This window comes from Colobus angolensis, unplaced genomic scaffold (genome assembly GCF_000951035.1).
Source record: "Colobus angolensis palliatus isolate OR3802 unplaced genomic scaffold, Cang.pa_1.0 Scaffold207, whole genome shotgun sequence".
In the NCBI taxonomy this organism is placed as follows: domain Eukaryota; kingdom Metazoa; phylum Chordata; class Mammalia; order Primates; family Cercopithecidae; genus Colobus; species Colobus angolensis.
The window spans coordinates 3753884-3770772 of record NW_012115233.1 but is presented as its reverse complement, the minus strand read 5'-3'; the positions used below and the strand labels follow the sequence as shown (position 1 = coordinate 3770772).

The window sequence follows — 16889 nt, the reverse complement described above, 5'->3', positions numbered from 1 at the left end:
GCCAGGTCCCCAGCAGTGCCGGCCTGCCGGAGGCTCAAATTCTCATCCGGCCTCAGCTGCCTCCCCCTGGGGCAGGGCTCAGGACCTGCAGCTCACCATGTCTGAGCCCCCGCCTCTCCGCCGTAGGCTCCCGCGGGGCCCAAGCCTCCCAGACGGGCACCGCCCCCTGCTCTATGGCGCTGGGTCCCATAGACCGCCCAAGGGCTGAGGAGTGCAGGCACGATTCAGGACTGGCATGCAGCTCCGGTTGCAGCCCCTGTGCGGAAGCCACTAGATAAAGCCAGCTGGGCTCCCGATTCCAGTGGGAACTCGGAGAACTTTTATGTCTGGCTAGAGAATTATAAATGCACCAATCAGCACTCTGTGTCTAGCTCTGGGATTATAAACACACCAATCAGCACCCTATCAAAATGGTCCAATCAGCTCTCTGTAAAATGGACCAATCAGCAGGATGTCATCTCAAGCAAGTGAATGAAAAGCAGTCTGCAGGAGCCCGTCAGCGGCAACTCCTTCTGGTTACCCTCCAGGCTGTGGAAGCTTTATTCTTTCACTTTACAATAAATCTTGCTGCTGCTCACTCTTTGGGTCCACACTGCCTTTAAGAACTGTAACAGTCACTGCGAGTGTCTGCGGCTTCATTCTTGAAGTCAGGGAGACCAAGAACCCACCAATTCCGGACACAGAATCCTATAGTAATTTCAAACAGCGAAGACATGTTTGTTGCAATGGGCATTATCATAATTGGAAACAACCTGAATGTCCAGCATTGACAGGACAGATCAATCCATCATGGTGTGCTGTTGAGTGAAACTGCTCATGGATGTTAAAATAAACCTACAACAACATGGAAAATCCTCACGATGTCAAGCAAAAAAATGCAAGTTGCTTGAGGGATACACACCACACAGTGTCTTCTATGTAAAGACCTGCAAAACATATTATATGTTAATCATAGATGAAAATTTTAGAAATGGGAATTATAATTATTAAATCATGATACTGATTTCTCTAGGGAGGGAAGGGTACTTATGAAAACTTAACTATATCTGTATTTTATTTCTTAAAAAAGATCCAAAGCAAATATCACAACTCATCTAGGTTGGTTGGCGGGGTGCTATTCATTCTCTATTGCTACTCTAACAAATTCCCACATGCATAGTAACTTCACTCAAACTGACTATTGCAGCTCTGGAGGTCAGCAATCCAAAAGTCGTGAGTCTCACGGAGCTAAAATCGAGACGTCACTGGGACAAGCTCTCTCTGGACCCTCTAGGGGAGAATGAGTTCCTTTGCCTTTTCCAGCTTGCACAAGCCACCTGCATTCCTTGATTTATGGCCCCTTCCTCCATCTTCAGAGCCAGCTGGTACATCTTCCAGTCTCACTCTGATTCTGACTCTCCTGCCTCCCTCCTGCAAGGACCTTTGTGATTTCAAATCCACCCAGATAATCCAGGATCATCTTCCCATCTCAAGATCTGTTCAATCTGCAAGGAGCCTTTTGCCGTATAGAGTAATATATTCACAGGCTCCAGGGATTAAGACAAGGGCATTTTGGGGGCAGGGAGCCTTTATTCTGCCTATCAGAGAGGGTTGGAAATAATAATAATAGCAATAGTATCACAATAGCAAAGATAGGGAATCAACCCAAATGCCCATCAACAATAGACTGGATAAAGAAAATATGGTACATATACACCGTGGAATACTATGCAGCCTTTAAAACGAACGAGATCGTGTCCTTTGTAAGGACACAGATGAAGCTGGAAGCCATCATCCTCAGCAAACTAACACAGGAACAGAAAACCAAACACTGCATGTTCTCAGTCATAAGTGGGAATCGATCAAGGAGAACACATGGACAAAGGGAGAGGAACAATACACACCAGGGTCTGTTGGGGGCAGGGTATGAATGGAAGGATGGAGGAGAGATCAGGATAAATAGCTAATGCATGCGGGGCTTAATATCTAGGTGACGGGTTGATAGGTGCAGCAAACCACCATGGCACACATTTACCTGTGTATCCTGCACATTCTGCATATGTATCCCAGAACTTACAATAAAAGCAAATTCAAAAAATAGTGATAATAGCAATAGTAGCTCTTATTGAGTCCTTGGGATATTTGCCAGGTACTGTGATACCCAAAGTATGATACATACTCCCCAAATCCTCATGAGAGTCCAGTGTAATAGGTACCACTATTATTCTATTTTACAGATGAATGCAATGAAAAGCTAAGTAACTTGTCTATGGCCACAAATCTGATAAGAGGCATAGCCAAGATTTGAACCCAGGCAGTCAGACCCTAGATCCTTTGCTCTTGAGTATGTGGAGTTTGTCATATTATTTTCTAAACAAACATCAACGTTTAAAATAGTTAATAACAAGGCCGGGCGCGGTGGCTCAAGCCTGTAATCCCAGCACTTTGGGAGGCCGAGACGGGCGGATCACGAGGTCAGGAGATCGAGACCATCCTGGCTAACACAGTGAAACCCCGTCTCTACTAAAAATACAAAAACTAGCCGGGCGAGGTGGCGGGCGCTTGTAGTCCCAGCTACTCGGGAGGCTGAGGCAGGAGAATGGCGTAAACCCGGGAGGCGGAGCTTGCAGTGAGCTGAGATCCGGCCACTGCACTCCAGTCCCGGCGACAGAGCAAGACTCCGTCTCAAAAAAAAAAAAAGTTAATAACAGGCTGGGCTCAGTGGCTCGCACCTGTAATCTCAGCACTTTGGGAGGCCAAGGTGGGAGGATCTCTTGAGGCCAGGAGTTCAAGGCTACAGTATGACCTATGGTCACACCACTGCACTCCAGCCTGGGCGACAGAGCAAGACCCTGCCTCAAAAAATTAATTCATTAACTAAAATAAAATAGTTAATTATAATACTAAGATGGTCACAATGTAGCACAAAATGAAAAAGGCAGATTACTAAAGTACATTACGAAAGTGTTACATGTTGTGAAAATGTCTTGTGAATATGTTTTGTGGGGAAAAAAGATCTGGACACCAGATATTAACACACATCTGTCTGGGTGGTGGGGCGCAGTGGCTCACACCTATAATCCCAACACTTTGGGAGGCCAATGCGGGCAGATCTCTTGAGGTCAGAAGTTCAAGACCAGCCTGGCCAACATGGTGGAACCCCATCTCTACTAAAAATACAAAAATTAGCCAGGCAAGGTAGAGGGTACCTGTAATCCCAGCTACTCCAGAGGCTGAGGCTAAAGGGTTGTTTTTCTCACCCCGAAGTAGGTTACAATGTGTCTACTAATGAATGTATATTACTTCTATAATGAGGGGGGAAAAGCAGTTGTTTTAATTAGGAGAAATATGCAAGGCCGGAGGGAAGCAGCCCAGAGCTGTCTAAACAGGAAACTGGTGTAACGTTCACTCTCCACCACCCCGGGCTTGGGCCCTTCTTGCCTCCCCAGGGACACGGGCCCTTCTTCAGCTGTGCCACTGGCTGGTGGAGGGGCTCTTCCCACTGGCGGAGGCTGGTGGCAGGCCAGGGACAGCCTGGAGTGGCTGGAAGTCCTGAGGAGGGAGACACCTGGCCGATGAAATCCAGCCCAAGCAGGAGCAGAGAAGACGCAGTGGGATCCCTGAAGTCCGAGGCCAGGGGGACAGCCCCTTCTCCACCTCTTCTGAGTTCTGTGGGGTCTCCTCTTCCTGCTGCACATGCTCTCACCATGCTCTGCCTAATTTTGCTAGTTTCCATTCTACAAATTAGTAAGTTCCCATTTCTTTCTTTCTCAAAACAGAATCCTTCTTCACACACAGATACTTCACCTCCCAAAACTCTCGCCTACCCCTGGCCACCAGCACAACTCGTGTAAATGAAAGCAGCACCTTATAGCTTCTTCCCAACGACGCTGTGACAGTGGAGAGGCCCCCAGGCTGTGAAGTGGCATCACCACTGATTCTAGTTCCAGAACTTCACCATCACCCTGTTGACGCTCCTTCTCCAAGCCCAGGCCTCCCCAGCCTCCCAGAAGAGCTGGGCTGCTTTTCTATCCAGGCTCAGATCTAAGGGCCCTTTTCCCTAGAAGACCCCTAGCGGTGTGCTACAGAAGAGCAGGAGGAGGACACCCCTACACATGCGAGCTATGTCTCGGCCTATCCCATATACCCCACGCAAACACAAACGCAAGCACCTGCTGCCTGACGAGACATATGGCAGCATGGGTGGGAGGCACCCTGTGTTAAGTACACACTGGACATGTGACGATCACCTACAAATTTAATCCCACCAGTGATCTGATGGGGTGATCTCCACTATTACCCCATCTTATCGATAAGAAAATTGAGACTAAGGCTGGGCGCAGTGGCTCACACCTGTAATCCCAACACTTTGGGAGGCCAACGTGGGTGGATCACTTGAGGTCAGAAGTTCAAGACCAGCCTGGCCAACATGGTGGAACCCCATCTCTACTAAAAATACAAAAATTAGCCAGGCAAGATGGAGGGTACCCGTAATCCCAGCTACTCAGGAGACTGAGGCAGGAGAATTGCTTGAACCCGGGAGGCGGAGATTGCAGCGAACTGAAATTGTGCCACCGCACTCCAGCCTGGGGACAGAGTGAGACTCCATCTCAAAAAAAAAAAAAGACAAAAGAAAACTGAGACTCAAAGAGGCCAAGTAGATTGCCTAAGGCCACACAGTCACTAAGTGCCAGGACCAAGACTAGAGCCATGGAGTATGGTTAAAGAGGAAGTTGTCACACAGATGCCCTATCTCAACCTCAGATACTGCCATGGTTAGGGAGAAATGGGAAGTCCGAGGCTGAAAGGGGCAGCCAGGGCCTTTTCCTGATTCATTTGCTGACCAGGTATCTGAGGAGCACGAGCCATGGGCCAGGTGCTGGGAAGTCCCCCCAATGAGCAGAATGGACAGGGTCCCTGGCCTCCCAGCACACATAGTCTGTGGGTCAGGACTGCTGAAGACCTGGTCCCAAGATCACGCCTTGCATGAAAGCAGGAAAAGTCAACCCCAGGATTTCTGATTTCAACTCCAAACTGCCCAGCACCTAAGTCTCTTCCAAGACAAATCACAACACATCATTTTGCGAGCCTGGTATGCAAAAACCTATGTTTATATCTAAGATGGACTGGGGGCAGGTGGTGGAGACAATTTTTTTTTTTTTTCAAAAATGATTCAGCAAGGGACATCTTTAACTAGACCCCTCACCCAACTCAGCACAAACCCTAAGACACTGGACCTGCACTGACTTGTCAGGAACTCCAAATATACCTGCATTCCCAGAACTTGGTGCTATTTCTAAGGACAAATGCTGCCTCCCTCATTTACCCACTATACTGTATTCCCTCTTACACCCTCAGAGCCCAGGCCAGAACAAACGCGGCTAGAAAATAACATGACGCATGGAAGAAAGCAAGGGCTCTTAAATTCCATGATGACAAACCACAACCCATCCACAGTATCAGTGACCAAATGGGTAGGTCAGTCCCTGTACGCACCCCATTGCCCTTAGGCCCCTGTTACATGAGAGTGCATTTGTGTGTTAGGCCTGCCACTCATGAAATACCAAAAACTGGGTGACTTAAACAACAGACATTTGTCTCACAGTTCTGGAGACCAGAAGTCCAAAATCAAAGTGTCGGCGAGGCTGGTTCCTCCCGAGGGAGAACCCCTGGTGTTCCTTAGCTTGCAGATGCATGACTCAGATTTCTGTGTCTGTCTACGCATGGCCTTCTCTCCCTGTGTCTCTCTCCTCTTCTCATAAGGAAACCAGTCATTCTGGATTAGGGCACACTGTATTCCATTATAACTTCATCTCAACTAATTACATCTGCAAAGAGCCTCTTTCCAAATAAGATCACATTCTGAGAATGGGGATTAGGACCTTGACATATGAAACTGGTAAAGACAATTCAATCGTAACAGGCACCTACCACAGCCCACAGCCCAGAAGGAGCCAGATGATGTCTTCTTACAGGAGACCACATCCAATCCATCCCCATGCCAAGGAAAGGCTGGCCATGCCAGGGGATACTGGTCTCCAAAGCAGCCCACTCATGTGCGCTGGCTTCAAAAGGCAAGGCCCACAGGAGACCTCTCTCTCTGGAGTCCATCCTTGGGAGGTTGTAAAACCAAAGCTGTCACTGATGGGGTAGCAACAGAAAACCAAGGTTTGGAGACAGGCTGTGCTGGGGAGAGGAGGGCCACAGCTGTGACAGACACCCAAGAGGGCAGATGAGGCTGTGTAAGAGACATTGCCATCAGCAGCTCTTCTTACAGATGGGAAAGTCCTCAATGCCAATGGCTCACCACTTCCCTCTCCATGCAGCCCAGCAATGAGACTGTTCATTCTCCTGGATTCCTATAAGACCCCCAAACCCTTACAATCGCCCTACTTATCAGCCTTCACTGGGGCACCTACAGCTGCCTCTGTACCCTCCAAACTTTGGGGTTGCATAAGAGCCTGGAAGGATGCCCCGCAACTTAAGTCCTGTTCTTCTAGCATGTGGCTAGGGCACGTTTCCCAGCATCCTTTGCACTTGGTCACATGCCAAAGTCTGTTCATTAGAAGGTGGGAAGGGGTCAGGCACAGTGGCTCATGCCTGTGATCCCAGCACTTTGAGAGGCCAAAGCAGGAGGATCACTTGATCCCAGCAGCTCAAGGCTACAGTGACCTGTGATCACACCACTGTACTCTAGCCTGGGCAATATGCAAGACCCTGTCTCTTGGAGGAAAAAAATAAAGCAGGTGGGAGGAAAGAGATACATCCACTTCAGGTATGGCCCACAGAAACCTCCAACCGCCGGAGCCATCTGCCGCTCTTCCTCTTTCTCCACGCAGTGGTCAGACAAAGGATTCTGTGGTAGCCTCCAACACCTTTGGAGATGACAGCACAGAGTCCCATTGTGATCAGACAGCAGAGTCCCACCCCCCAGTCCCACTGGATCATGACTTGAGTATGAGATAAACTTATAGGAAGAAATAACTTGCTATTGTAGTTAGGCTACCTTCACTAATAGGAAAGCTTCATTGCTATGCCCTATGCCAGAATGCTCTCCCCACAGAGCTTCCCATGGCTCCCTCCTTCTCATGCTTCAAGTCTCAGCTCAAATGTCACCTCTACAGAGAGGCCATCCTAAGGCCTTCCCCAGCTAAGCTAGTGTTCCTAGCTAAAGACTCTTCATTACAGTACCCGGTTCCTTTCCTTCCTAGCATCCATCACGATCCAACATGATCGAATGTGTTACTTTGGCTTTTTCTGCTTTCCCTACAAGATTGTAAGATCCTCTAGAGATCTTCAGGGTCCTGTTCCCTACTTTATCCCCAGTGACAAGTACATTGCCCAACACACATCAGGTCCTCTTTGAGTATTTGCTAAATCAACAAAAGAACAAATTCTAAGAATATTCTAAGGTTGTCATCCAGGATAGAAGACAACTCTTGAATAACAAGACAAGCAATTCCTCAACTATCCAGCATAAGAGTAGGGCTATAGCACCATCAAGAATAAAAAGGTCAACTCTACTTTTCACACTGGCAGGCTCCAATATGGAGGACACATGCCCCAGGCGGTGCAGGACAATCCACTGGGTGTAGGAAGGAAAATCTTCACATAAACGGAAGATGTAGTACTTATCCCATCCTTTCTACAATGCCATCTGCCTTTACATTGGATGATGATGATGATGATGATGACGACAATGACAGCAAGAGCAAAAAATACTTAAGCACATCCTCTGTGCCAGACACTATTGAAGCATTTTACATATATCACGTCACTCACTTCTCACAAGAGTCTTATGAGGTGTGTTCTTCAATTCTTCTCATTGTATAGATGAGGAAACGGAGGCCCAAAGAGGTGACATGAGAGACTCAAGGTCACACCCCTACCAAGTGGCATGGCCAGGATTTGATGGCCCTTCTTTATACCATCACTGCATACCAATAACTGAAAGGCAAATAAGTTTATGGGCACTTCAGGCATTGGTTGGGTCTTATTTCTGATGAGATGCTTCATTGTAGGAGCTTGGGGACCACCCTCAGACAATGGATTTCTCCTTAGGAGATGCCAGCAAGAAAATATTATTATTCATTTATTAGTAGTAGTAGTAGTATTTTCACATTTATTTCAAAAACATTTGGATAAAATAACAACTTTCAAAAATATTCATTTTTTCCATGAAAAGAAGTCCAAGAGTGGATTTCAGGATGAGCCAAAACACAGTAAACTCTCGCTTCGGCACCCTTGTCCACAACAGCAATTTTCCAGGCTGTGTTTGTGGTCTTTTCCTAGTATCCCCCGTCTCCCCACTAATCCGGCACCTCTAGGATGAGCACCACGTCTCCCTTCTCTTGGTACTTCCAACACCTGGCAGAGCAAGTCCTCTGCACACATAAGGAATTCATGTGTTTGCATCCTGCTGTCACCAAGAAAGTCTAAACGAAGCTGCCTGGTCTCAGGCTGGGTGTTCATGACACACAGAACTGATACATCTTTGAGATAATTTAGGAGAAGAAAACAACACAGAACAGGAAGAAGACTTGAGACTGAGAGTGAGAAAAACAAGTTCAAATTGTAGCTCTGCCCTTTCCTAAACTTGGACATGTCACCTCATCTCCCCAAGACTCAATCTCTTCATGAATAAAGCAGGGATAGCTCCCCCTTCACTGGACCACTGTGGGGATTAAGGAGTTCTCTTTGATGTGCTTTCACAGAGACCAGGACACAGTGAGCATTCACGAGAAGAGGCTGTCATCAACGGTATCACTGTTACCATTATTAAGTGGGAACCCCAAGAACCTAATACTAAGGAAACAGACAGCTCCCACGTTTGAGAATCCCTCACTCATGGGCAGCCACAACTTGCCAAAAATAAGCAGACAGAGAAAATATGCCTAAGCAAAAGTGAAAGTGGCAGGATAAAAAGCCTATTCAGTTAAGATGGACGCAGTCCAGGCCCTCAAAGGGGCCCATCACCACAGCTGACCCTAAAATTCCAGACCCACAAACAGGTGGCACCACATTGGCTCCCGAAACAAAATCCAAGCCTCTCAAATGGACAAGATGCAAGAGGACACCTAGGGCTCAACTCAGAAAGGCCCCAGAGCAGACCCCTTTCCACCCGGAGACTGCCCAACTGGGTCCCTCAGAAAGGAAGGAAAACTAACATGCCCAACAGTGCCACAAGCTCCCTCCCTACATTCAGAGACAACCAACTCCTTAACTCTATGCAGAAGGCCGGGGATGGAAGGAATCCCAGCACCATCTTATCCAACACCCCTGGAAAGCAACAGGGAACCTAGAAGCCAGGAAGTGAGGTGGTGTGCTTCAGACTCAGTCTTCTCTACCAGAGGCCAGGCCTTGGGGATCCTCACCAGGGGGCCTTTTTTTCTTTCTGGTCTTATTGTATTAAGTTTCTATTATACAATATTTCCCACATCTTAAAAAGTACATACAATAAAATCCATTTAATTCTCACCCAGTAAGACAGAAACTACTATTATCTCACTTGACAGATATGGAAACTGAGGCACCGAAATATAACGAAAGAATTAGCATCCAGTCACACTTCTAGTAAGTGGCTGATATGGTCTGGCTGTGCCCCCACCCAAATCTCATCTTGAATTGTCGTTCCCATAATCCTCATGTGTCGTGGGAGGTAATTGAATCATGGGGCCGGTTACCTCCATGCTGTTCTCATGATAGTGAGTAAATTCTCATGAGAGCTGATAGTTTTACAAGGGGCTTCCCCCTTCACTTAGATCTCCTTCTCCTTGCTGCCACCATGTGAAGAAGGCTTCTCCTTCCACCACGATTGTAAGTTTCCTGAGACCTCCCCAGGCATACTGTGATATTGTGAGTCAATTAAACCTCTTTCCTTTATAAATTACTCTTTTTTTTTTTTTTTTTTTTTTTGAGACAGAGCCTTGCTCTGTCACCCAGGCGGTAATGCAGTCATGTGATCTCTGCTCACTGCAGCCTCCGCCTCCCAGATTCAAGCAGTTCTCTGCCTCAGCCTCCCAAGTAGCTGGGACTACGGGTGTGTGCCACTACACCCAGCCCCTACACCTGACCCCAGGTAATCCACTCGCCTTGGCCTTCCAAAGTCCTGGGATTACAGGGGTGAGCCACTGCACTCAGGCTGGAGTATGTCTTTATTAGCAGCATAAGAATGGACTAATACAGTGGCAGAGCAGGGATTTGCATCACAAATCAGGATTGAGAGTCGACATGCTCATATGGGAGCTTGGCTGCTGGTGGCCACCATCAGTTCCTGCCTACCGTCGATGTGTATGCCATTCCTTCTCTAAGAGAGAAATTTCCTTTCCTTGAAGCTGAGCTGAGCTTACTGATCTGAGTTGGTGCAAGTGATATCCCAGGATTTATGAGGCTGTCCTTCTGCCTGGGACTCTTCTGCTTGAGACCACCACATGGTAGATGTTTGGTCAACAGTCCCAGCTGAGGCTGGGTGTGGTGGTTCATGCCTGTAATCCCAGCACTTTGGGAAGCCAGGGTGGGCAGATGGCGTGAGGTCAGGAGTTCAAGATCAGCCTGGCCAACGTGATGAAACCCCATCTCTATTAAAAATACAAAAATTAGCTGCATGCATTAGGTACACACCTGTAATCCCAGCTACTCAGGGGGTTGAGCTGGGAGAATAGCTTGAACCCAGGAGGCAGAGGTTGCAGTGAGCCAAGGCTGTACCACTGCACTCCAGCCTGGGTGACAGAGATTACATCTCAAAAACAAACAAACAAAAAATAGTCTCAGCTAAGCCCAGTCTTCCAGCCATCACCACTAAGGTACCAGATGTATGAGTGAAGATTCCGGAAACCTTGAGGCCAGGTGACACCAAATGACCTCAGTCCAGGCTACAAAGAGTAGAAGAATCACCCAGCTTAGCCCTGCCCAGGTCTATGACCCACAAATCTACTTGTTTATATTACATGACACCCATTAATCTCACAGGATCAGGGCAGCCATCCCTAACTACCTAGCAAATCTCTCTCAATTCCACCCAAGCAGCTCTTCCACAATGAGCCTCCCAATTCCTCACTACCTCCCTCACACCCCAGTGGACAAAAGCCTTCCCTCCTCACACCATACCCAATGAAAACTTCCACTATGGTACTAAGCACGCAATCCTGCAAGGATGAGTTTGAGTCTGTCTCCCCCTCTTGCAGGCTGGGACTCCATTCTTCCTCCTCTCTCTCTCTGCAGAGTTTAGCACTCAATATGATGGCAAACATATGCTGAACAAATGAGAAAGTTCCATCAAAACAGGGTTCAGAGCAAAACCCTATTTTACCCAGTGACATTTTATTGCTGTGAGCAAAGCAAACACATGACTCTACAGCAGTTTCTCAACTCCTGCACCACTGACATGTTTGCTGGATCACTCTCTGTAGTAGGGACTGTCCTGTGCACTGTAGAACGTTTAGCAGCCTCCCTGGCCTCTACACACTGGATGCCAGTAGCACCCTGTATCCCAGGTGAGAAAATCAAAGATGCCTCCAGACATTGCCAAATGCCCCCTACCCTGGAGTAGGGAGGGGGAGGCAAAAATCACCCTGGTTGACAACCACGCACTGCTTTAGACAGTAGGACCCAGTGTTTTACCCAGGGCTGCAGAGGGATTGTAACACCTGTCCAAAAGTCACACGCCACTTGCCAACTATTCCAAAACCACGTGCTGGTGCTCCTCTCATGTGCACCTGCCCCTGAAGACCCCATGGTAACCCGCATGTTCCTGGCAACCAGAACCCCGTGAATGAATTGCCAGAGCTGGGAGTTCTTCTTGAGATGAAATGTCACCCTTCTCAGCAGGAGATTGAGCAGTGACACTGACGGTCCCCACCCAGGGCTTGAAGGCCTGCTCTCTCAAGGTGTGAGGGGGAAGGACCATTTATAAGCTCTTCACACATAATTGGCTTTCCCTGTCACTTCACCAACAACATCATCTCAAACAAGACATCCACAGTGTGCTCAAAAATGCAAATCCAATCACGTCATCCTTCTTCTGAAACCTGAGAATGGACCCTACTCCCCTGCAGTCCAAACCCCTAAGCAAGACTTTAATTCCCTACACAGGCTGGACTCTACTAGTTAGCAACAACAGCAAAAATCACGACAGTGGTGGTTCCCAACACCTGAGTGCCTGTCACATGCTATGAATTCAGCTGAGCCTCTCTGATGCATCTCCTCATTTGCTTCTTCCCAATCATGACCCTGTGGGGTAGATACCAGTGTTATTTCCATTCCACAGATAAGGGAATTAAAGTTCAGAGAGTGGAGGTAACTTGCCCAAGATCACACAGCAAAGTTCATCCAATGGCACTGGAAGTCAAGCCCCATACTGCCATATCTGATAAAGCAATATAGGCTCCATGAAGATTTGAATCCAATTTAATAACTGCTATATCTCTAGTGCCTAGGGCAGTGCCTACAGCAGGCATTCAAATGGCAGAGGGGAGGCAAAGGAGAGGAGCAAAGGTGGGAAGGGAAGGAGAAAGAAAGAGAAAGTGGGAGGGAGAAAAGGAGGGAGAGGAGGGGGAAGGGGAAAGAAGGGCAGTTTCTCTCCAGTGGCATATGTGTGAAACCCGCCTAGTTACCAGACCATCTGGGGGATTTATTATAATACAACGCCCCAGCCAAAGTGGTGAAATATCATCATTCTTGCTCACTCCAGCGAGAAAGAAGAAGGAAACAAAGAGGCTGAACAGATAAATAAAAGAATGAATTGAGGCCAGGCATGGTAGTTCCTGTCTGTAATCCCAGCACTTTGGGAGACCAAGGTGGGAGGATCGCTTGAGGCCAGGAGTTTGAGACCAGCCTGGGCAACATAGCAAGACCCTATCTACACAAAAGTTAAAATACCAGCTAGGCATGGCGATGCTCACCTGTAGTCTCAGCTACATGGGAGACTGGGCAGGAGGATCACTTGAGCCCAGGAGTTCACAACTATAGTGAACCATGATCAGGGGATTGCACTCTAACCTGGGCAACAGAGCAAGACCCTGTGTCTAAAACAGAGAGCGAGAGTAAGAGAGTGCACCCACATAAGCGAGTGAAGTGATATTACTTAGCAGAAGGGGAAAAGGACAGGGCATAGATTTCAAGCCAAAATCCTATCTCATGCCCATCAAAATGAGATTCAGAAGAAGGTTCCAATATGCTCTACTTTCTTTTATATATATATTTATTTTATTTTACTTTAAGTTCCAGGATACATGTGCAGAATGTTCAGGTTGGTTGCATAGGTGTATACATATGCCATGGTAACACCCTATACTTTCAAGATCCTCCCTGGGTGTTTGATGGGCAGCTAGGTTTGGGATGGGCAGGTTGAGAAGAGAAAGGAACAACCTGCAGTCCACTCTAAATGTAGCCCACCTGTATTTACCATCAGTGCCAACCCTCTCACCCCTTGTGGGGGAAGGGAGGGTGGCCACCCCAGCTGCAACAGGTTTCTGGGCCACCTGGGGGTGGAGCTGACCAATGCAAACAGTGGAGAGGGAAGATGGCTACCTCCACATGGACAGTTTCAAATCAGGGCTCTGGCTCTGTGCCACAAGAGACCCACTTCGCTCCAAAACCAGGAGAAGCCTTTCAGAAAGCAGTTTGATCACACTCATGATAGGATACATCAAATGAAGGATGACACCAAACTACCAAAATCTACCTGTGGATGGCCAAGTTTAGCAGCCAGGCAGCATAGATGAGGGTCCAGGCAACAGGTACTTTTACACCTTGTAGCTGAAACATACAGTGGGGCAACCTCTTTTGCGGGGTGCTGCCATTTCCCTTTAAAGTTAAAATATGCCATAGCCTTCAGCTCAGAAATAAACCTCCAGGAAGCTGTCCTTCGGATACACCCATACATACACATGACGAATAATGCAAGGATCACCCTTCTGTATCACTGGAGGGAATATAAATGGTGCAGCGCTTAGGAAAACAGTCTGACAGTTCCTAAAATGATGAAACTGAGTTAGCATAAGACCTAGCAATTCCACTCCTAGGTATATACCCAAAAGAAATAAAAACAGACACCCACACAAAAACTTGTAGAGAAACATTCTTAGCAGCACTATTTACATTAGCCAAAGGGTAGCAACAACCCAAGTGTTCGTCAACAGATGACTGACTACATAAATTGTAGAATATCCATACAATGTATCATGATTCTGCCATAAAAAGGGAAATTTCTGATCCACTCAACAAAGAGGATGAACCTTGAAAACTGCTGAGTCAAAGAGGCCAGTCACAAAAGCCCACATATCTATGATCCATTTCTATGAAATGTCCAGAACAGGGAGGTTTATAGAAACAGAATTAAATTTAATAGTTGCTTACGTCTGGTAGGGGGGGATGAGGGGATGGGGCGATGGTGAAAGGTATGGGGTTTCATTCTGAGGTGATATAAATGCTCTACATTTGATGGTAGTGGTGCTTGCACATATATATAAATATACTAAAAGCATCACACTATACATACTGCATACAATGGGTGAATTCTATGTATATTATGTGAATTATGTCTTAATAAAACTATTATTTAAAAAAAAAAAGAGTACAAGGCTGGATGAGGTGGCTCATGCCTATAATCCCAATGCTTTGGGAGGCCAAGGAGGGAGAATCACTTGAGCACAGAAATTCGAGACCAGCCTAGACATAGCGAGATCCCATCTCTACAAAAATATAAAATAAAATAAAATAAAATAAAAATAAATTACCCAGGCATGGTGGTGCATTCCCATGATCCCAGCTACTTGGGAGACTGAGGCGGGAAGGTCACTGGAGCCCAGGGGATTGAGGCTGCAGTGAGCCATGATCATGCCATTGCACTCCACCCCGGGTAACAGAAAGAGACCCTGTCTCAAAAAAATTCAATCTGCTTAAAAAAAAGAGTACAACGATAGTCACTTCGACTAATAAGAAAAGCCTGGAAATAGCACAAAATGCTCCTCTCTGGAGTTAAACTGTCACATTGAGGCCCGTGCCATTACATGCCATGTGTCAAAGAAAGAATGACATCAATGTGTGCTGACAAGAAACCACTGCCAACATCATTATTCATTAACAAAAAGAAGTCAAGGTGCAGAAGTGTACAGGAGTTCCCATTTTTTTAACCCACACATTATGCAAGCATAGACTATTTCTGGAAGATAAAAGTAATTTGTAAGGAGCTTGCCTCAGTAGCATGGATTAGGGGCTGGGGAGGAGAAACACTTGAGTTGACTCCTTAACCCCCAGGAATATCTATTTCAATTAAAATCTAGTTAATTCAAAAACACAAATGAGAACAAATCTTTCCAACTGAAAATTGCTTAAGTGCCTTTATTAGTTAAAAACAGTCTTAGAAACTTTAGGATCTGAACCAACAGACCAATCTAAAGGAGGTGGGGGAGGAAGGACGCCTCAGACACCTCTACCAGGACCAGACCTGCCTTTGAAAGCTACAAAACATTCAACAACTCACTCTCCCTGCTTGGAGACTAAAGTGAAGGCCCCTCACTGCTGTGGTGTGCAGTAAAACACGGTAGCATTTGCTGACCAAGCTGTGAGTTTCTGCAAGCTTGGGCTAGTTAGCCCTTAAAAGGACAGACGACTCGACCAGCTGTGGGAAGCAGATGATCCCTGATGCTGTCAGATAGAGGACAGACCCACCAGGCAAGGAGGGCTGCCCGAATGCCATTTCCAAGTTGGCTGACCCCGGCTTCTGTTATTTCACCAGAGCTGTCCTGGCTGAACCTCCTCCACCTGCTGTAAACCTCATCCGAGTCCCACACAAACTGGCAATGCTTTCATTTTTAGAAGAATAAAAGAACACATCAAACCAACAACAATCACAGTAATGACAAGATAGGAAGGTGGACAGGTGCTCAGGCCAGGGCCCCAGAGGACGGGCCACACTGCCCCACCCAGTGAGTACTCACAGAAGCCCTCGATCTTGTCAGCGGTCTTGCTCCAGGCCACCTGCCGCGTCTCCATGATCACCTGGACGGTCCTCCGCTCAGGGGTGGACTTGCGGAAGCTGAACACAGTCATCACCGTCCCCAGCTCCAGGGCTCTCTTGATCTGGCTCTTCTCATATTCCGCAAGGGAATCCACATTGACCAAGGTGGACATTGTGGGCCACTCCAGGGAGGACGGAAGCAATCAGGAGAAATCAGGAGGCTGAAAGGGCAGAATTAAAGAGTGAACTGACTTTAGTACAGAGGGGATTTAGGTAACAGGGCAAGAACTTCAGGAACCAAAATCCTGTCTCATGTCAATCAGGATGAGTTTTAGGAGGAGGTTCTAGTGGCAAGGCATTGCTGGCCACTCAGAGAGCTCAGGCAGGACACAAAGGTTTAAATGGAAACTGAAGTGTGAGAAGAACCCCTGGCCTCAAGGACCCAACCGTTACCTGGGCTTTGAATAACCAAATCACCCTGGCTTGGCAGTGACCTCCTCTCTCCCCAGCCACTCTTATCCTACAGAATATTTGAATAGCCAAAACAGCCCAGCCTGGCTCCTACCTCTCACCCCTGATCTCCAACATCCTTCTCTATCCTTTCTAGAGATTGCTAACCATCTCTTTACTTCCTAAGCAAAACTAAGAACACACACAAAAAACGAAACAAACAAAAAACAAAACAAACCTTCAGAATCGTCCATGGAGACCTTGGAAAACGGTTCCTCTGCATAGAAATGAGGATAAAAGGAAGGAAATATCAGCTCTTGGAAGCTTCAAGTTCAGACCCCAGAGAAGGTTACTGCTGACTGTGTGGCTCTGGGTAAACCGCTTGACCTCTCTGTGCCTCAGTTTCAGCCTTTTGAAAATGGGAGTGTTCAGAAACGCACCAGCAAAGCACCTGGGGTGATGCCCAGCACCTAGCAGGTGTCCTTGATTGCTGTTTATGCTC

The 16889-nt window shown here is 47.2% G+C and overlaps 1 protein-coding gene across 1 annotated transcript in view; it reads right to left on the bottom strand.

The window, feature by feature from the left end:
- Positions 1–16354, bottom strand: part of PLCG2 (phospholipase C, gamma 2 (phosphatidylinositol-specific)) — a 187230-nt gene extending 170876 nt beyond the window's left edge. Inside the window, exon 1 of the mRNA XM_011942208.1 lies at positions 15918–16354. Coding sequence (XP_011797598.1) covers positions 15918–16110 — 193 coding nt within the window. The 5' untranslated portion in view covers positions 16111–16354. The remainder of the gene's footprint in view (positions 1–15917) is intronic.
- Between the last annotated feature and the right edge of the window lie 535 nt (positions 16355–16889).